Genomic DNA, 22364 nt, shown 5'->3' on the forward strand with positions numbered 1-22364 from the left:
CAGATAAAAAGTACATTTAACAAAAAAAAAAAAAAACCAAAGCGTGCTACTAGAAGAAAAAAAGTGTTAAGTAGACTAACCAGGTGTGAGTGTATAAGTCATGCTGATTGGTTGGAAAATGTTTGTTTCTCTCTCTTTTATACCTCTTTCTCTATCAGCTTCTCGACATATTCGACCGTCCTAACTCGTTTTTCGCCTGTGACGTCATCGATATATTCTTCAGTACGTTGTGTCACTTTCTCATCTATCACCTTCTCGCTTTCTCTCACTGTTGTGTTGCCGGGTTTACTACGCACGGCCAACTTGGGAAAATCGGCACTAGATGGCCTCAGCTGAACAACACATGCAATGCTGTTAGTACCTGAGCCCTGCTGGACATGTACCGAATCCAGTCAAATGTTAGTGAGTTAGTTTGACACAATACATATAGATGGCGCTCGGTTTGGTGACGTTTTCCCGAGGCGAAGCCGAGTTATGCAAGGCAAAGTGTTAAAATAGAGCGACCGTGTGAGAGAGATGGCAAATTATACGTTTCAAAATTACAGGTTTCTGTAATTTTAAAACTACTATTCACGCAAATCGGCAAAATTTAGAACAAAATTGTAAAAAAAAATCACTCTGTAAAGAAAAAAAACTGAAATAAATTAACATAATAAAAAATTACAGGTTTCTGTAACTTAAAAAAGTACAAAAATCAAATTAAAAACTAGAAAATAATACAGTTCGAAATGTTATTTATAATAAAATTATTTAAAAGTAGAAAAAATTATTGTAAATTTGCGGTTTTTAAAATAGACAAAACAATTACAGGTTTCTGTAATCTCAAAAAATTAATAACAGTAAATTATTGAGAAAAATCTGTCACAGATGTCAAACCTTTATAAACTTTAATCATAATATGTTTTATTATTTTCTAGACCGCATTAAAAAATACAGGTTTCTGTAATTCCCCCTCTAAACCTATCTCTCTCAAACACATCAAGCCATAAATTCGTGTCACAATGACCGGGAAAACGTCACAAAAAGTGACACAAAGCCTTAAAACACCCATCACATAACCCCATCCTTCTTTCTTACCTCATCTTTTTCCGATGGCGGTAATTCCCCGGCTCCTACCATATCTGTCATTGATTTAATAACCATTTGGGCCTGAATTGCATCTTGTTCGAGCGATTTGAGACGTGCTGCCCTCCAAGCGGCCCTTTTTTCGGCCCTTAAGGCCCTTTCTTCGGCCGGTGACAGATGCGATGCACTGTCATCTTCATCTGTCAAAAGACCTTCTTCACGTAATTTGTCCTTGAGACGACGTTCGGCCTTCGCCGTGCGCACCACGCCGATATTGCTATGATGGGACACGCTAAAAATATGACATTTGACAATTTTGTTAAATTTTGAACAAATCATGCCATTTGACAAATTTACCAAATTGTGAGATTTGACAATTTTTGACATCTGACAATTTTTTACATTTGACATTGTCAAATCTGACAGTTTTTTTTACATTTGACAACATCGTCAAATTTTGATATTTGGCCAAATATTGACATTTGACAATTTTTGACATCTGACAGTTTTTTACATTAGACAACGTCAAATGTGACCGATTTTTACATTTGACAAATCGTCAAATTTTTGCCATTTGACAATTTTATAGAATTTTGACATTTGATAAATGTCAAACAAACCTGGTATGCTGCGAATCAATCGATTCGCTGTCGGAATGATCCAAAATTTCGGGCGAAAGACTCGCAATTTTTCGTTCTTCTTCGGCTTTGAGTTTTTCCAGTTCGTCGGAGCTTAAATAAGTGAAAACTTTGTCAAGTTTTGGAGGCGGCTTCTGACTCTCCTCCATTGCAGTCTCAAAGAATTTTTTCTTATCACTAACTGTCGATTTTTTCGGTGATTGTGGCGGCTAATTTAAAAAAAAGCAATAAAAAACGAAACAAAAAACGCGATCTAGTGTTTTGTTTGTTTTTGTGGGCGTGTCAATTACCTGGTTAGAAAACCGGACGTGTTTATTGGCTATGACCAGCGATTGTGGCCGTGGAGGCGGTGCCGGCTTGGCCCCGCCCTCCCACAACAAATCAAGCGATTGGCTACTTTTGAGCAAATCGAGTGTTGGTTTCGGCGTTTTGGGCAATTCGGGCGGAGTTTCGTCCTCGGAGTAGCCGTCAGGAGGCGGGATTACGAGATTCTCGAGACTCGATTCGAGGCGAGTGGGTGTGGTGGGAGGAGTCGGGGCGGGGTTAGGGATTTTCGCCTGTTTATTGGATATTAATTATACTATCGGACGACAGGACAAAAGCAACACACACGTCATATGAAAAATATATTTGCCATTGAAAATGATCACATTAATAAATATTTTTTTATGCGTTTAATAAATAGACAATACCGAGTCATAACAACAATATAAAAATCTATGCGACTACTGGTTGGACAATCAACAATCAAACACAAATTGAGGTTAGAATTCGAGGGCCGTTTGGATACACACCGAAAAATCTAGTTGGCGGGAATGTGAACGCAAAGTTATGGCCCCCCTGTATGTGTGTGTGTGAGTTTATGGCACGAAATTTAGAAAATCCAGTCGACTGGACCATGTTTTAGAAAAATATATAAGAATTATTTAAATTCAAATGTTTTGACACCGAAACAATAAGGCATTTGACAACGAACACGATTTGAATTTAAATAAATCGGTCTATCGAGGAACTGATTTGTTAGTTCAATTATATCAAATAAATACTGTTTCTTTCGCTCGAACAGAAAGGTGTCCATTGAGACATTCATTTGGTACATAATTATTTTGATATGATTCACAATAGTGATTCTTTTAGGGCCTTCTAATACACCTAGAGCTTTAAAATTTTTTATACGATCCAAGTTGGCTGAGAGAAATTGGCGCCAACTTTGAAATTTTAAATAGTAACCACACATTTTTATTGCATTTTTGAATTCACCTCAAACTGACGAAAATTTACTCAAATTGTTTGTACTTACCTGCCAAAGTTTATGACACATGTCAATTTTTTGCTCAAATTTTTATTTGCATAAAAATGGTTATCAACAAACGGCTATAATAATGTTATAATTATAATTATACCAGCTTTTTAAATGATTTTTTGATGTTCAAAAAATCGTAGTAGGCTTGCAATTTGACAGTTGACAATCCTGAGAATTTCAGAAAACCCTTCAAACCTTTGGTTATCAAACGTAAAAAGGATTATTCACTTATTGTAAAAAGTTCAAAAATAAAAATTTGTAAGAAAAATTGACATATGTCAAAAACTTTGACAGATAAGGTACATTGTACTCAGTTTCAAAAGACAAATTTAAATTTTTAAAATAATTTAGTTGAACTCAGGATTGTATAAAACAAATTAAAGCTCTAGCTGTATTAGAAGTTGAAAAGTTTCTAATGTAAACCCTAAAAAAATCAGCCTGTATACAATAAACACAAGCGATGAACACATAGACCAAATTGTGTTATTGTTAAATTCGCTTATTCGCTACTTATTTATTATTCTTATTATTATTACATGAGCACCACGTTTAACAATTTCGACAAAAAGAAATCGCGTTTTTTTTTTTAGATGTTTACGTACTGTTGTGTTACAGTAAAATCTCATTCGTGAGTGTTTGTTATGGAGTCCTTTTCGGTTTCTGGAATCAAAAATAGAAATTCGATAGTAACGATTACTTTTTTAACATGCATCATGCGACAAAATACATGCTTCAGCCTTCTAATGATGCAAATTTGAAAAAAAAATCCAATAAATCGGATAAAAGTAGTTTCTTTAATCACTTTTATCGACTAAAAATCAAAAAAAAAATTTTTTAGCCGATTACATCTAAACTGTTTCGATTCTTTAGGCAAAGTGTTAAAACAGCGAAATTCATAACATAACCAAACACCAGTTTTTTAAGCGCCTTGTGATTGGTCCGTTTTTACGTCAGGAGTGCGTCCGCCCGTCAATATCCAATCACAATCACTTTGCAATTTTTGGTCCAATAGATAAACACGGAGGAGGCCCTTCTATGATTTCATTGGTCAAATTCCGCTAACCCCTCCCACAAAACTATAATGTCGTCTTTGATGCGAAATGGCCGACAATTTTATGCAAATTGACGAAAACAATGCAGTCGTTCAATTGTTTAGAACAAGAGCGAGCGTAGCGAGCGAGTGTCCGAATTATATACTCATTTAATAATACACTATTTTCAGTCGCCAAAAAGTTCGAACTTCACAAATTAATAATTTTTCGGTGAAATATCCTATTCTGAAGTTCCGTATCACAAATTTCCAAAGTTCCGAACAATTCAACTGAGTTCGGAAAAACATATATTTTTCATGTTCATGTCAAAAAAGCGCCTTCTAGACACAGCAAACGGCCACAAAAGCAGACAAAACACTACACAGACAACAAATCAACTTACCGTCGTCGTCGGTGCGAGCGTATGTTTGCTCATAACAATGGTCGTGGTTTTCAGTTCGGAATTCGGTCCACCTGGCGATTTGGGAGGTACCGAATTTTCGGCCAACGTTTCGACGGCTCGCACCACATCAAGCACCTTATCGGCCGGTGTTGTCGAAGCTTTGGCTTCAACTAAATGCAACTCATCGTCGGAATTTTCGGTCAATTTGAGTCGTTTTTCGGCTTCTTGTTCTTTCTCGAATTGGACGATTTCCGACTTGATATTTTGCTCGTGTTGTACGTCTTCGTCGGGCACATCAAGTGAGCTGACACTTTGCGAGCGACTGCTGACCGACCCGGCGCGCGTGAGACGACCCTCGGCAATCGCCTTGTCGACTTCGGATCGGTCGTAGCCTTTACAAACGACCAGTTTTATGACGTTTCCGCATGAACGTAGCGTGTTAACGGCTTCTTGATGCGTTGCGCCTAAAAGTGACTTGCCGTTGACTTCCAGAAGACGCATTCCGGCGCGCAATCGGCCGTCGCGACGCGCCGCTCCAGCGGAATTTATTTTCGAAATGAAAACGCCTTCGTCGGATTTGTCCAATGGGTTGCCACGCTGGCCCTGCAAGCCGCCCTTGATGTGCATGCCCAGTTTTTCGTTCTCGCCCTTTTCGATCACCAGTTCCTGGGGGAAAAACCGAAATTCGCGTGAAAATTCAAACAAAAAACTATACAGGGTGATTCGTTCCGTGTTAAAAATCACTCACCTTCGCATCAACGTACGAAATCATGAGTTGCTTGAAACCAAATCAAAGTGATACAAACCGTACATTGGCCACGTTACAGGAAACTGTAATACCAACCTGATATCCGTCCGGTAACGGATCGTGCCGTACCGTCAGCGTTATTTTCTCCACAGGGCGTAATAGCTCCATTACGGCCTCTTGATGGGTGGCTTGTGTGACGTCAGTTCCATTCACTTTTAAAATTCGATCACCGACTCGAAGTTTGCCACAGTTGGCGGCCGTACCGCCAGGTACCAACTGTGAAATTTTTCATAGATTTTGGCATTAACGCTAGCGTGTTAGTACTCACGTGCGAGATAAAGATTCCCGGTTCTTTGACACCGAACGGAATACTGGAATGGTCGGTACCGCCGATAATACTGAATCCGAGTGAGCCATGGGCTTTGCTCAAAGTCACGTCCTGGAGACAAGAAAAAATAGTTTACTTGAATTTTGGCACCGATTTTGGTTTTTTTTTCTACCGAAAAATAGAAAGAAGCCGGAGAAAAGGGGGTGAATAGGGGGATTGAAGGGGAAAAATGGGTGTTTTACCTGAATCCTGATCGGTCACTACTAGGTTTGTGCCCAAGATTTGTCTATTGGCTTATTTAACTAGCTTATAACTACCTATAACTAATAACTAAACTATGGAGTTAATTATTAGTGGGTTAAAATGTGTTATTTTGGCATTGTAGTAATAATAAGTTCGTCACATTAAAAAATATGGCGATTACAGCGGAAATCACCATCGTAATCAGCGTTAAAAATTAATAAAACGGCTAAGTAGTAAAAATTTTTTTTTTATGTAAAAACACGTTAAAATGATTTACGACGAGTATTTTTTAAATGTCTGACTGAAACCGACGATTTCTTATGTAAAATCGTCCCAGGGATCCAACTACACAAACCGTTTTGACCTAATATTCATAGTTTTCAACTTACAATTTTTTTTTATCTAAAAAAGCCAAAAAAAATTTAAACCTCTTTCACGCCAAAACTATAATTCCAATTGGCTACTGGTTTTCACTCGTCGATAGCTAATAAAAGAGGGATTCCAGTAATTATTTTACAGTTACTGTGGGACTTGTATTTAAAAAAAAACGAGTCCAAAATTTTAAAAAATCCGATTTTTGAATATTTTTGACTTTCAAAAGCCGATTACAGCGGAATTAAATGAGATATAGCAAAACGCCAAACTCCGACGTAATCAGCGTAAAAAAAATCTATAAGGTGGCGTAAGTCCCATGTCGTCAAAGGAAGAAGTTAAAAAAAAGTTTAACAAAAGTAAAAACGCGTTAAAATGCTCTACGACGAGTTGTTTTAAAATATCTGACAGAACCCGACAATTTCTTATGTAAAATCGTCCGAGAAATATAACTGCGCAAACCGTTTTGTCCTAATATTCATAGTTTTCGACTTACAATTTTTTTTATCTAAAAAAGCAAAAAAAATGTAAACCTCTTTCACGCCAAAAGAGGAATTCCAGTGATTATTTTACAGTTTCTGTGGGACTTGTATTTAAAAAAAAAACGTGTCCAAAATTTTGAAAAATCCGATTTTTGAATATTTTTGATTTTCAAAAGCCGATTACAGCGAAACTAAATGAGATATAGCCAAACGCCAAACTCTGGCGTAATCATCGTTAAAAAATTATAAAATGGCGTAAGTCCCATGTCGCCAAAAGAAGAAGTTAAAAAAAAAGTTTAATAAAGATAAAAACGCGTAAAAAGGCTCTATAAGATTTTATAAGATGGCGTAAGTCCCATGTCGCCAAAAGAAGAAGTTAAAAAAAAAGTTTAACAGAGGTAAAAACGCGTTAAAATGTTCTACGACGAGTTGTGTTAAAGAGTCTGACTGACACCGACGATTTCTTATGTAAAATCGTCCGAGAAATCCGTTTTGACCTAATATTCAGTTTTCGACTTACGATTTTTTTTTATCTAAAAAAGCCAAAAAAAAATTAAACCTGTTTCACGCCAAAACTATAATTCCAATTGGCTACTGGTTTTCGCTCTTCGATAGCTAATAAAAGAGAGATTCCAGTAATTATTTTACAGTTTCTGTGAGACTTGTAGTTAAAAAAAAACGTGTCCAAAATTTTGAAAAATCCGATTTTTTTATATTTTTGATATTCAAAAGCCGATTACAGCGGAACTGAATGAGATATAGCAAAATGCCAAACTCCGTCGTAATCAGCGGTGAAAAAATCTATAAAATGACGCAAGTGCCATGTGGCCACAGGAAGAAGTTAAAAAAAAGTTCAATAAAAGTAAAAACTCGTTAAAATTTTCTACGACGAGTTATTTCAAAGTGTCTGACTGAAACCGGCGATTTCTTATGTAAAATCGTCCGAAAAATTCAACTACACAAACTGTTTTGACCTAATATTCATAGTTTTCGACTTACAATTTTTTTATCTAAAAAAGTCAAAAAAAAATTAAACCACTCTTATTTTACAGTTTCTGAGACTTGTAGCTTAAAAAAACGTGTCCAAAGTTTTAAAAATTCGATTTGTGACTATTTTTGATTCTCAAAAGCCGATTACAGCGGAACTAACTAAACGCTCAAGTCAAAAAACTTCAAACGGCTCTCATCTGCAAGTTTTCAAAGTTAAATGAATGGTTTTTATTATTGCCGAGAGACTTATAGTTAACTAGAAAAAAAGTTAAAAACTTTGAAAAATCCGATTACACATTTCGATTACAGCGGAAACCTTCAAGTTCACATTTTTAAACACCTCCAACCTTGCAACATGATTCAAATTGCACTAAACTCCAATCGAAGGCAACTCCAACTTTCCCCGATTGATTCTACTATCACAACAAAACATTCGTATTTTTTATTCAATTATTTCCAATCGGGTGTTCAGTCTGCGGTCCGCTGATCGCAAATCCCGTTCCAAAAATAGTCCCCTTTGTCAGTCGTTTTCTACTCGACTTGATATTTAATAAATCCCACACTGTCCGTTATTACACGAGACCTTCCATTCACTTGATCGCATTTTTTCTAAAGATTAAAATCGCGCACCACGACTTTGACAGTTGTGTGTGAAAGAAGAAGATGATGAAGAAAATGTGGCATTTTTTCGGCCTGACATTTGAACTTTTGACCCTACACTAACTCCTCCGCATCAGTAAAACGAGGAAAAGAAAGTAAATTTGGGTCGACTGAGCGTTGTTACAATGAATCGGTTTACATTGTTCAAACAGTTGAGAAATTTTATGTTACGACATTTTGTCAACACACATGACCGTATTAAAGGATTGAACGTGCGTTTCGATTTTTCCGGTTGAAGAATTTTATCAAATGTCAAATATTGCCTTATCATAGTTTGATAAGGACCCGCCCCGGATTCAATTTTATGGGAATATCGCAGTAGGCCTTATCTCAAAACTCACAGTTAACTCGATTTTTTTAGACTGACCTTGAAACATTTGTCAAATAATTGTTTTTGACACTTGATATATGACAAGTATGACAATAGTTCAATGATGTAAATGGTTTTTGAAAAACAGTTTCTGATAATCAAGACATATCGTGTCAAAATAATTAAGAGACAGATACATTTTTCAAGTATATTTTTGACCTTGAATTATTTTTTGTCATAGTTTTTAAGTCATTGTCATCAAATACTTGCCAACTTTTCATAAAAAAATTCTATAAATAGATAAGAGAAAGTGATTTTTTACGATGGGCGTCGAGTGGTATTTGACTAGATTGTGATCATTTCCTCTAAGCAATAAATAATTGAAACGTGAGTCATTTTTCATTTAATTATGATTCTGGTTTATCCGAGTGAAATATTTACTGAATCATATTTTTTATCGCACTTGACCTAAACTAGTTAAGTTATTTTAATTTTCATTTTTTTACGCACGAAAAACTTAATAAATTGTCAAACAAATTCAATTCTTACGTCAAGATAAATATTTTCAACAACGAAATTTATTTTTAGAATGACCTTGAATTTTATTAACAATTAAATCGGAATCCACATTAAATGAAATGCATTCCAAAACCTGTACAAACAACGAAAAAAACATCTCAAGATCTTTGACATTGTATTGACACGCTCTACCAACGAAATAAAATAAATGAGCAAAAATAAGACATGCTTTAATTTTGTCAAAACTTATTAAAAAAACTTCAATTTTACTCGTAGATTTTACTCAATATCCAGTTACTCTGCGTTTGAGTGTTTGTTTTTTTTTTCGTTGAATTCAATTTCTCAATTTTCTTTGGTCAAAATTTAATTAACGTGGCAAATTAAGGCATTTTTCTCGCTACATATTTTTTGCAAGTCAGTGACCGTGAAATGTTAAAATTAATACGAATCTAATTCTACCTTTTTATGAAAGAGTATTTATTACGTATTTTTCATTACCTATCTTTTATTTATTTATCTCATCTCTTAGAAAAAATAGTTTTTGGTGTTTTATTTTACGCTCTATTTCCTAGTTTTTCGATCCGATTTTTTATTTCAGTGTTTCCTATAAATACGAAATATTTTTCTTTCTCAATTTGGTATTACGTCTCATTATTTATTAACAATTTGGCGTATTTTATTTATTTTCTGCGCATTTTTATTCATTCTTTTCTGTTATATTTCTTTATTTTTGGTATTCAAGTAATTTCGTTTCTTAACTTATTTTGTTATTCATTATGTTTTTTATTAAAGAGTTTTTTCTTTATTAGCTTATACAGAGTGTTTACTGTCTTGTACTTCGCCGATTTTTTTTTGTTTACTTGTTTTTGTTTAATTACATTTCTAAATTAACTTCTATTTTGAAGAAATATTTAAATCTTTTAAATATTTTAAAGTATTGTTCATTATTTTTTCTACTATATTTTCTATTTTTTTTCTTAATTTACCTTTTATCAGTAATTTAACAGTTATTTTTATTTGCTAGCATATTTTATTTTTTTCTTATGCCTTCATATTTTATTAAAGAATTTTTTCTTTATTAGCTTATACAGAGTGTTTATTGTCTTGTACTTCGCCGATTTTTTTTGTTTTACTTCCTATTTTTTTAATTCCATTTCTAAATTAACTTCTATTTTGAAGAAACCTACCTACCTATTTACATATCTTAAATATTTTAAAGTATTGTTCTTTATTTTTTCTACTATATTTTCTATTTTTTTTCTTAATTTACCTTTTATCAGTAATTTAACACTTATTTTTATTTGCTAGCATATTTAATTTTTTTCTTATACCTTCATATGTATTTTATTAAAGAGTTTTTTCTTTATTAGCTTATACAGAGTGTTTACTGTCTTGTACTGAGCCGACTTTTTTTGTTTACTTGTTTCTTGTTTTATTTCCTATTTTTTTAATTCCATTTCAAAATTAACTTCTATTTTGAAGAAACTTACCTACCTATTTACCTATTTTAAAGTATTGTTCTTTATTTTTTCTATTATATTTTCTATTTTTTTTTTAATTTATCTCTTATCAGTAATTTTCATTTCTTTTTATTTGCTAGCATATTTTTTTTCATAATTTTTTATTAAATATTTTTTTGTTGGTAATATTTTTTTAATATCTAAATGCTAGATTTATTTTATTTTAAAACACGCTTCCCATATCAATGTGCTTTAAATTAAAACATTAAAAAAAATTTTTTTAATAACACTCGGGTGTCTAGATATGCAACTCGCATTCGCTCGATGCATAACAACAGCCCTCGAACTTTAAGCTTGTGTCTTCACACTTGTATTATTAATAACTATTTTATTTAAAAATTTTAAACAGCGTTTTTTTGTAATAATCTCTTTTAGCAATTTTTTAAATATCTTTTATTTAAGTATTCTACGAAAAAAAATAATTTTGTTTCTCAATTCAGTATTATTTCCTTCCGTTTTCCTTACATATTTTTTTAAAATCGCCGATTTTTTTATTTTTATTAGTTCTTTTACGCTCTATTTTCTAGTTCATTGACACCATTTTTTCCTATTACGAACATAAAACTTAATATTGTCAAAACTTATTTCCGTGATTAAGTTTTTTTTTAAAACCTACGTATTTTTATTTTGTATTTCTCTTAAATTTGAATTCTTGTCTATTCTGTTATATCTTATTTATTATTATTTCTTATGTTTTTGTGTTTTTATTCTTTTTTTCCCGAATTTTTTTATTTTATTTTTTATTTTAATTTAGTGTTCAGTCTTTCCTGTTTCATTTAATAAAATTCCTAATACTTTGCTTCGTAATTTTGCTATTTTTACTTTCACTGGCACATTATTTATTTTTTGGATGTATTGTATGATTCTAATTCCTTCATTCTTCTTCTTTCACTGTTTCGCTTTTTTTTTCGTTATTATTTGTTGTAATCAGTTTCCTGTTACACTATTACACGTTACAATCAGTACCCACATGCGCCCCAGCCAACTTGACAGTGATGAAAAGTTAGAAATTAAAAAGAAAAACTAAACAAAAAAACAAAAAAAAAAGAAAAAAAAGAGTGAAAGCAAACCTCAACCTCGTGTAGTCGTGTATATGATGGTGCAAAGATTATAAAAATTGTTTTCGTATTTTTTTCTGGAGAAGGGTTGTACAAAATCATTGATCGTGTTGTGTAATCCAGGGCATACCTCGATAATAACGGGCACGATCAGCTGATTATCGGTGATGCGAGTGACCACTGTTTCCGTAAAGGTACTCTTGGTGATGGTTTCAGTGACGCGTCCGGGCCCAGAGGGCGCGGGCGGCAACTCGATCGGATCTGGCTTCTTAATGGTAACGGTAACGGCATTTACGGTATCGGGATTATTGTTATTATTATTGGTTTGTGATTTATTTGATTTGAGGAAATGGGGGGGAATCATGTTTTGGAACTCTTCGTTGGTGATTGGCTTCGGCAGTACCTGTGCGTCGTCGCCGTCGACGATGGACGGTGGCGGCGTCGACGGCGCCGCCTTCTTGTCGTTTGGCGGCGGCGGCGTAGTGGCGGCGGCTGAGATGCGCCGCGGCGCCGGTTTTGGCACTTCGTGGACGATGCCGTTTGTTTTTGGCGATTCTTGGAGCTGATCGCTTATTGGTGCAACAGTCTGAAAAAAAAAAAAAGAAAAAATATATTACATTGCACTAACGACACTCGGATGCGGCTCGTAACAACACCCAAAATCAACCAACTTATTTGGAAATATTTCTTTTTTTTTTCATATTTTCATAATTGAAATAAATCAAGTTCGGTTTTTTTAGCCGATTGTTACAATTCTTCAAAGTGTTAATTAAAAATCAGCCGATTCGTGATTGGTCTGTTTTATAGTAGGGAGTGCACTCGCCCGTCAATATCCAATCACAAACACTTTGCAATTTTTTGTCCAATAGATAAACACGAAGGAGGTACTTTTACGTTTTTATTGGTCGAATTATTCATTCCTGGAACAAATGAGCCGCTAAACCGGCACTAGCCCTTCCCACGAAACTAGTTTTCGTCTGCGATGCGAAATGGACGATAATTGTCCGATAAGTCGGCGTTGGGAAATAACAAAAAAAAATTAGAAAACAATTCAGTGGCGTGCACTTTTCCGCCCCGAAATTTCTTCGAAATAAATTCTCTGAGAAAATGATGGTAACGGTACAAAACCGACGTTTCCGTGTCTTAATCACTGTATTTAAACGAAAAATTACAATTGCAAATGTCCACACGGTTAGTGTGTTAATTGTTTACGAAGTTCATTTTACTTAGATATTTTCCACCTTGACACGAATCTTCTTTCACGAATTATTTATTTGTTTTTTACTACCTATAAGTAGTATAGTTGAAAAATATTTGCACAACTGTTGTAAAGTTTCGTTTATAAAATTCGAAAGTTCAAGTTGTCGTCTTGGTCGATGATATCATCACACTTCACACAGGTGAAAAATGCCTTCCAGTTTGAAATTGATGATGTCATTATTATTAAAACGTTTGGAATGGCGTGGAATATGGAATGGCGTTGCGAAATTATCAATAAATAAATCAAAAACCACCAAAATCTAGTAGGCTGGGATTTGTAATACGATTCGATCAAGTTGGCGCTTAGTAACAATGCAACTGTTTCACCACACTTCATTTGTTAAACAAATGCATGGTCGCGGCGGCCATGACAAGTGAAATTCGCATATTTTGTGATTTTTTGAACTCAAATTGCATGGCGTGGTTGGCCTTGGCCGTGACACTAGATTACCATTTGGTAAAATGTGGCAAAAAAAATTCGGATCAGGTGGTTGTTATTAACAATCGAAATGACGTCAAATGTTGATTGTATTTGTCAGAGCCTGTTAGATAATAACGTTGTTGTACCTACACAAAATCAAGGCTAATTTTATTTATTTATTTTACTGTTATTATGGGCCAATTTTTGCAAATATTGACGAGGTGTGGGTCGTTTTACGAGGTACCACTTTGAAACCTATGCAATTATTAATTCTTTACAGAAAGTTATAAGTAACTTTTCTTTACGTATTTTCAACTTTATGTTTTTATTTTTGCTTTTTCTGTTCTTTAATCCCCTTCTTGTATTTCTTGTTTTCCTGCTTTTTTATTTATTTACGTTCTTAGCATTTTTTTCTTGTTTTTTTATTTTATGATTCCGCAACTTTTTATTTTTTTTGTATTCTGTTTTTTTATGCCAGCATTCTAAGTAGATAGGCATAACTTTCACAAGTTATTTTTTGAACATTTTCAATTCATTTTTTATTTTCTCGTTTACTTTTCACTCCTTGGTACTGGTTTATTTTTCGTTATTAATTCCTATTTAATAATTCGCTAGTTTTTATATTATAGATACGTAACTTATTAGTTTTTAGTTTTGCTTTACGTTTTTCTTCACTTATTTTTTGTGTTTTTGTCTTCTTTTATATTTTTATTCTTTTATTATAATATTCTGTTTTTTAGTTTGCATTCTTTTTCCTTACATGTTTTTTCTGTTCTTTAATCTTCTTCTAGTTTTTCCCTTTTCTTCTATATACTTCTTCCTACTGTTCTGTCTATTTTCTTATTACTTTTGCTTTCCTATTTATTAAATCATTTTTGTTACAAATATTTATAATTAAAGCACGAAGAAAAAAGCATCTTTTTCCATTCTCTTTCCTTAAATGTTTTTTCAGCCCTTTTATCTTCCTTTCGTAGGTATTTCTTTTTCAGCCTGCTTTCAGTTTTACCTTTATACTTTTAGTAGTTTCGTAACTTCCTTACTTTATTTGCATTTCCATTTATTTTTTCTCCCTATCATTTCTCTTTTTTCTTTTTTCTCCCTTATTCAATATACTTTCCCGTCTTTTCTTTATACAACAAAATTATAAACATCTTTATTTATTGTTAACAAAATAAAAATATTTATACCCAGATTGTTCAGAACTTAGTCAATAAGACCTCAAATTCCCATCCACCAACACTAGTTTTTTTAATAATATAACGATATGTTTATTGGTGGCAATAATGAACATAAAAATAATATCATACACAAGTCAAAATTTTGTACATTGTAGTTTGGAGATACAGTCCACTAGACAAGAAAATAACTCTTTTTATTTCGAGCTATCCGATCCCACATAATGGTCCTCCGAGCCGGATTACGAGTGCATTATTAATTAAGAATTTTTCATTTGTTATATTTTGGTTATTATTTTAAATAAACTGCTTGTTTTAGGTTCTCTTTTTTTCTTTTTTCTCCCTTATTTTTCAATATTGACTTTTTCCGTCTTTTCTTTATACAACAAAATTATAAATATTTTTATTTATTGTTAACGAAATAAAAATATTTATACCCAGATTGTTCAGAACTTAAGGCAATAAAACCTCAAATTCCCTTCACCAACACTAGTTTTTTTAATAATATAATGATATGTTTATTGGTGGCAATAATAAACATAAAAATAATATCATACACAAGTCAAAATTTTGTACATAGTAGTTTGGAAATACAGTCCATCAGACAAGAAAATAACTCTTTTTATTTCGAGCTACACGATCCCACATAATGGTCCTCAGAGCCGGATTACGATTGCATTATTTATTAAGAATTTTTTATTTGTTATATTTTGGTTATTATTTTAAATAAACTGCTTGTTTTAGGTTCTCTTTTTTTCTTTTTTCTCCCTTATTTTTCAATATTGACTTTCCCGTCTTTTCTTTATACAACAAAATTATAAATATTTTTATTTATTGTTAACGAAATAAAAATATTTATACCCAGATTGTTCAGAACTTAAGGCAATAAGACCTCAAATTCCCTTCACCAACACTAGTTTTTTTAATACTATAATGATATGTTTATTGGTGGCAATAATAAACATAAAAATATCATACACCAGTCAAAATTTTGTATATAGTAGTTTGGAAATACAGTCCATCAGACAAGAAAATAACTCTTTTTATTTCGAGCTACACGATCCCACATAATGGTCCTCCGGAGCCGGATTACGATTGCATTATTAATTAAGAATTTTTAATTTGTTATATTTTGGCTATTATTTTAAATAAACTGGTTGTTATAGGTTCTCTTTTTTCTTTTTGCTTCCTTATTTTTCAATATTTACTTTCCCGTCTTTTCTTTATACAACAAAATTATAAATATTTATACTCAAATTGTTCAAAACTTAAGGCAATAAGACCTCAAATTCCCTTCACCAACACTAGTTTTTTTAATAATATAATGATATGTTTATTGGTGGCAAAAATAAACATAAAAATAATCTCATACACAAATCAAAATTTTGTACATAGTAGTTTGGAAATACAGTCCACCAGAGAAGAAAATAACTCTTTTTATTTCGAGCTACACGATCCCACATAATGGTCCTCCGAGCCGGATTACGCTTGCATTATTGATTAAGAATTTTTTATTTGTTATATTTTGGCTATTATTTTAAATAAACTGGTTGTTTTAGGTTCTCTTTTTTCTTTTTTCTCCCTTATTTCCCGTCTTTTCTTTATACAACAAAATTATAAATATTTTTATTTATTGTTAACAAAATAAAAATATTTATACCTAGATTCCGATCCCACATAATGGTCCTCCGAGCCGGATTACAATCACATTATTAATTAATTTTTTATTCGTTATATTTTTGCTATTATTTTGAATAAACTGGTTGTTTTAGGTGAAATAAAAACATTTTGCCCTTTTTACAACTTACCTTTTTATCGGCCTCCAACGACCTCCGATACCCCGTATATCCTGGCCGATTAGCCATATAACTATTCGCCGAATAAAGTCCCGTATATGGTTTAGGCACCCCAAACACTTTGGGCGACTGTTGCATCCCCCCACTGATTTGCACCTCCTCCCCCTTCGTCACCGGCACCTCCCTCTCCACCGTTAAGCGTACGAATCGTTCCAAACCCGTCAACATCGCGACGGCTTGATCGTGCGACGCCCCCGTTAAATCAACCCCATTTATCGACACCACACGATCCCCCACACACAATTTCCCATCTTTATGGGCGACACCCCCTTCGGTGATACGCGACACGTACACCGCCTCCGAATCGGCCTTAAACGGCTGAGAGCCTTTGCCTCCGGCTATACTGAACCCCAAACCGCGCGAGTCTCTGATTAGGGTCGTGTGCACTAACACCTTGTTTAGGATAACGTCGTCGGAAGGTGGTGGGGGTTGAGGGGTTGTTGGGTTTTCGGGGCGTTTTACGAATTTTGTGACTTCGCGCGACACCTGGAGGATGAGCACAGGGCCGGATTCTTTGAGGACTTCGACGGCGTCGTAGTGGCTGACGCCGATTACGGAGACGCCGTTCACGGAGAGAACTTTATCGCCGATTTTAAGGCCGGCTAGGTCTGCGGGGCCGTTTTCGGTGACGCGTGATATGAAAATGCCTTCGTCGTCACCTTTGAAAGGGGTGGAACCACGGCCACCGGCGATTGACAGGCCGAGGCCGGTGTTGGAACGCTCGATGTGGATCTCGTATTTTTCTTCACGGAGTTCCACCACAGAGTCTGTTTCGCCGGCTGGAAAAAAATACGATTTTTTACAAAAAATAAAAACAAATTTGTAAAAAAACACTAACTCCGAAATAAAAATTCGATAAAAGTTCTAAAAAAAACAAAGTCAACACAATACAATATTTCTAAAGAAAAAAATTATAAAAATTTTGCCTGTATTTTTTCTTGTTTTTTTTTAATTATTATTTTTTCGTTGACTTTTTACTCCCTGGCACTTGTTCGTTTTTCATTATTAATTCATTTTATTAATCAGTTCATTTTTTTATAATATGTACCACATTATTTTTGCTATATCTTGTTATTAATTTTTTTTATTCTGACACTCTTTTTTTCACTGTTTTATTTACGAATAACTTTATTCTGTTATTTTGTATAAAAAAAAGTTATAAAAAAACACTTAACTCCGAAATAAAAATTCGATAAAAGTTCTAAAAAAAAAAACAAAGTCGACACAGCACAATATTTCTAAAGAAATAATTTATAAAAATTTGACATTTTAGCATTTTCTCAGCATAATTAACACAAAACTTATGTTCGCTATTTTGCGACTGAAAAAAAATAGTACAAAATTCCAAAAAATCATGTTTCTAAAACAAAAAATTCAGAAACTTGAATAAATATCTTCAAATCTTCCCAAAAAAATTGGCATATAAAAAAGATCGAAACAAAAACCAAACAAATTAAAATAACATTTCTAAGAAAATTCGTAATTCCAAAAGAAAAATTAGATAAAAGTTATAAAAAAAGACAAAGTTAACACAAAATAATAATAAATCTCGCCGAATTTACTCAAAATTTTGCAATTTTTTAAGGAGAGTTTTCTAAAAAATGAAAAAAATCTAGGAAAAATTTTCGACAATCTAACATTTACACTAAAATTATGCTTCTAAAACCAAAAATTGCAAAATACTAATAATATTTTTACAAGTCCACAATTTATCGACTAAAATATCCAAAAAAGCATGTTTCTAAAACTGAAAAATCCAAAAATTGTATTTTTTTATAAATTCTCCTAAAATTTATCAGAAGAAAGCTTCATAGGAATTAAAAAAAATCTAAATATTAATTCCGGAACAAAAAAAATGACCAAATGTTTGCATTTTTTCACGGAATTTACACAAAATATCGATCAAAAGTTACAAATTTTTTATAAATCTTGTCAAATCACGCCAAAATTTCATTAACAGAAAACTTCATTATCGAAAAAAATTCGAAACAAACCAACAAAAATTACGAAAAATTTTATATTTTTTACAATTTTCTTATCAAAATTTACACAAAATTATGTTTTCAGAGCCGAAAATTCAGAAATTTTAATAAAATTTTTCAAATCGCACAACGTTTTGTTGGATTTAAGAGAAATTTTGAACCAAAAACCCAATAAAAGTTATAAAAAAATAAAAACAAAAAAATCCAAAACCAACATAAAATAATCTTTCTAGCATTAAAAGTACAAAATTTCAATAAATTTCGAAAAACCTTCCACAAAATTACGATTTTAAAACCCAAAATTCCAATCTGAAAATATACATCGCATTTTATTAAAATTTGCAAAAAAGCTTCATAATAAAAAAAAACAAAAAATCAAAAATTAATAAAAATAAAAAAAAATTTAACTGGTTAAAAATAGGGTTTCTAAAACCAAAAATGACAAAATTTTAATAAACTCAGTCAAAATGTAGCCATTTTTCATTATAAAAAAAACTAAACAAAAATCCGACAAAATTTATAAAAAATTACGACATTTGAGTATTTTTCTCACGAAAATTCGTCAAATCTCACTAAAATTTAGAAATTTCTTAATGGAAAGTTTGAAAAAATAATAAAAAAACCAATAAACCATCAAAAATTTTTGCGCACATTAAATTAAATGAATAAATTTTTTAAGAAAAAGCATTACCTTGGAAGAAATTGATTTAAAAAAACAGCAAAATGTATTAAAAATAACCAAATTTTGACATTTTTCTCATTAGATTTACACAAAGAAATTACGCAAAAAAAATTTTTGAAAAATTTTAATTTCCGAAACAAAAAACCGTCAATATCTTTTAAAATTTCGACATCCAACGTAAAAATAAAATTCAAAAATTAAAAATTCAAAAATTAGCAGAAAATAATGATACTAGAACCAAAAGTTCCAAAGTATTCCTCAAATGTCACTAATATTGAGCAGTTTCTTAAAACATAGAACAACATCTTGAAAAAAAAAAAAAAATTCCGAAACAGTAATAACAATAACCGACCAATTACTTTGATGAGACCAAAGTTCTTGAATAATTAGAGGTTGCCCAGGTTATAATTTATTCGTTTGTTGGCGATAAATCAAAAATTTCGAAAATTTGTCAGTTTTTTGGAAAAAAAAGCAGCAAACTTTTAAAGCTGCAAACTACGAATTTTCCTCGCCGTTCGGAAACCTCTCAAATCCTAACCTGAATATTTGAGAAACCTCCTCGCCGAGCTTCCCGTCGAACTCCTTCTCCCGTTCAAACCCGAATGTACACTTTTCGGTAAAGTCCTCGAAACAATATCAATCCTACTACCGCCACTTTTCACCCGAATTTTCGGCAAAGTCGTCGTCATTTTTCCACCAAAAATTTCACATTGATTCATTCATTCACGTTATCAGCAGCTGATAACGTCGTGATGACGACGTTACTACCACCACATACATTACGGTACGACCGACAAATAGCGAATGAAACGATACACAAAACTTACTCTTACCTTGACTGCTTGTTGCGCTCCTTTCCGACTCTGGCGGTGTGGAAACGCTCATTCTGTCGCTGATGTTGTCATCTTCACGACGTTTCAATGCCTAGAATCGGTCGTCCAAGCAAATTCAATTAGACTTAAGCCGATGGAAAAGTCTATTGACATTTTGCATGCACATATTTATGACCGGTTTTACGTTACTTCAAAAAAATACATCATAAATTAAATCGATCCATTCCGCATGCATTTCCTCAAGAATGTTCAATCGACACAAAACGATTTGTTTACTTGAACGCGAGGAATTTTTAGAACTGTGTTAATGGAAGCGATTCAAATTAAAAAATTCATCGACCGGGAGGTGAAAGAACTCGATAAAAAAAACAACACATCAGCTTACAATACTCACCTCCAAAATCTAGAAAAAAATATAAACATTGCAACAAAATTGTGGGCAAAAAAGCAACACTCAGACACACACAAATTTAGAAAAGAAAATTTCGAAAACCTGTGCAATGATGGAAGCGACCTTATCTTTGTCGATCGTCGCTGTGATTCGTTTGTTCTTAAGATGATGAGGAGTATCGCGACGATGTAATCGACTAGGACGCGATGTTGGGTCGATTTCTTCACCGATTGGTATGGGACCGGTGAATCCCACACGTTTCGGCACCAATTCCTGCATAGGAAATGTTTTTTTGCGACCAAAAAACACCAAAAATAAGCGAATTTCACGCTAGATTTCGGCAATAATCGCCTAAATATCACCACAGAAATGATACCAATACTGATATTGCACTTAATATCAGCAAATTACATCCGATATTGCGTGATATTTAACTTTATTATTAATGTAAACGTTATTTTGTACAAAAATAATTACACAAAAAAATTATGTCAAGCACTAGCATTCATTATTTAATGTATGGGCTCATAATTCGTTTGACAATTTGTGATATTGACACTTTCTGCTAATATCAAACGATCAATAACATGAAACAATTCAAAATATCACCAATTAAATTTCATATATTCCTTAAAATCGGTTAAACACTCAAAAAATCAGCACAATTTATTCGATATTTTGTGATATTGGCTGATATCAAAATTCCTACAAATGCAACTGATATTGATAGTATCTTCTACCACATTTTTCAAACATTTGAACTACAAATCTGTCAATATTCCTTCAAATATTAATAAAATATGTTTTTCTTCAAATATCATATACTGATATCAGTACTAACTCTAACGAAAAAATCTACTATAAATCTAGACGATATTCTCCACATGAAATTGTGAAGAAACTCCTTCTTTATGACATTACATCAACTAATAAAATACTAGTGATATTTCACTTTAATTAAATTTAATATTTTTAAACTAAAAACTTTTTAAATAATAATCAGATGTGATATTTTGCATATTTTTATATTGGTGTTGCCCTTTTGTCAGTATATCGCACTCGCTCTTCGTATTGCATATCAATACCAGTTAGAATATCAGCAAAATATATTCAAGATTTTATGATATTGACAACATAAGTTATCAAATACAACATCAAAACAATTTTTTTATAAATTCAGACTGGTAGTTTATCAAATTTTTTTTCGATATAAACTTTTTTACAAAAAAAATCAAGCCATATGTCTGATAAACCCAAAATATCAGTCGTGATATTGCATTTTTCTCAGCAAATAACTGCAATTATCATAGTTTCAATACTAATGCAGATAAACTTTCGTTATCTTTTCAAAAATAAATATCAAACTGCGATATGTTGCATTTAAACTGCGATATTAGTCATAATTTTACATTTTCTCAGGAAATATCACAGTTAAGATTTCTTTTCAAAAACAAATATCAATTTGTTGAATTCAGACTGATGATAGTTTATATCAAAAATCTGTTTTACAAAATCATTCAAACATCTGATATTTCTAAAATATCTGTGTTGTTGCGTTTTTCTCGGCAAATAACTGCAAATATCACAGTTTCAATACTGAAACTGATCAACTTTTTCTTCTTCTTTTCAAAAATAAACATCAAATTGCAATATGTTGGTTTTAGACTGTGATATTTGCAGTTGCAAATAACTCCAATTATCACAGTTTCAATACTAATGCAGATAAACTTTCGTTACCTTTTCAAAAATGAATATCAAACTGCGATATGTTGCATTTAAACTGCGATATTAGACATAATTTTGCATTTTTTTAGGAAATATCACAGTTGCAACACTAATGCAGACAAAATATTGATTGATTTCTTTTCAAAAATAAATATCAATTTCTTGAATTCAGACTGATGATAGTTTATATCAAAAATCTGTTTTACAAAATCATCCATACATCTGATATTTCCAAAATATCAAAGGTGCTGATGCATTTTTCTCGGCAAATATCACAGTTTCAATACTGAAACTGATCAACTTTTTCTTCTTCTATTCAAAAATAAACATCAAATTGCGATATGTTGGTTTTAGACTGTGATATTTGCA

The 22364-nt window shown here is 32.4% G+C and overlaps 1 protein-coding gene across 11 annotated transcripts in view; it reads right to left on the reverse strand.

The window, feature by feature from the left end:
- scrib (scribble) overlaps positions 1 to 22364 on the reverse strand; it is a 31562-nt gene that overhangs the window by 541 nt on the left and 8657 nt on the right. For 2 of the 11 annotated variants that reach the window (XM_064357737.1, XM_064357733.1), the window contains exons 7-18: positions 20373 to 20543; positions 19880 to 19970; positions 16335 to 17161; positions 11801 to 12256; positions 5517 to 5627; positions 5285 to 5464; positions 5189 to 5218; positions 4441 to 5106; positions 1994 to 2260; positions 1686 to 1912; positions 1078 to 1357; positions 144 to 371 (exon numbers count right to left, since the gene is read on the reverse strand). In XM_064357737.1, the coding sequence (XP_064213807.1) occupies positions 144 to 371; positions 1078 to 1357; positions 1686 to 1912; positions 1994 to 2260; positions 4441 to 5106; positions 5189 to 5218; positions 5285 to 5464; positions 5517 to 5627; positions 11801 to 12256; positions 16335 to 17161; positions 19880 to 19970; positions 20373 to 20543 (3534 nt within the window). Of the gene's footprint in view, positions 1 to 80; positions 372 to 1077; positions 1358 to 1685; positions 1913 to 1993; positions 2261 to 2316; positions 3667 to 4440; positions 5107 to 5188; positions 5219 to 5284; positions 5465 to 5516; positions 5628 to 11800; positions 12257 to 16334; positions 17162 to 19879; positions 19971 to 20372; positions 20544 to 22364 lie in introns of those variants that run through there. The other 9 variants (XR_010334765.1, XM_064357741.1, XM_064357736.1 and 6 more) reach the window with 9 other exon arrangements.

This window comes from Tribolium castaneum, chromosome 7, assembly GCF_031307605.1.
Source record: "Tribolium castaneum strain GA2 chromosome 7, icTriCast1.1, whole genome shotgun sequence".
In the NCBI taxonomy this organism is placed as follows: Eukaryota; Metazoa; Arthropoda; class Insecta; order Coleoptera; family Tenebrionidae; genus Tribolium; species Tribolium castaneum.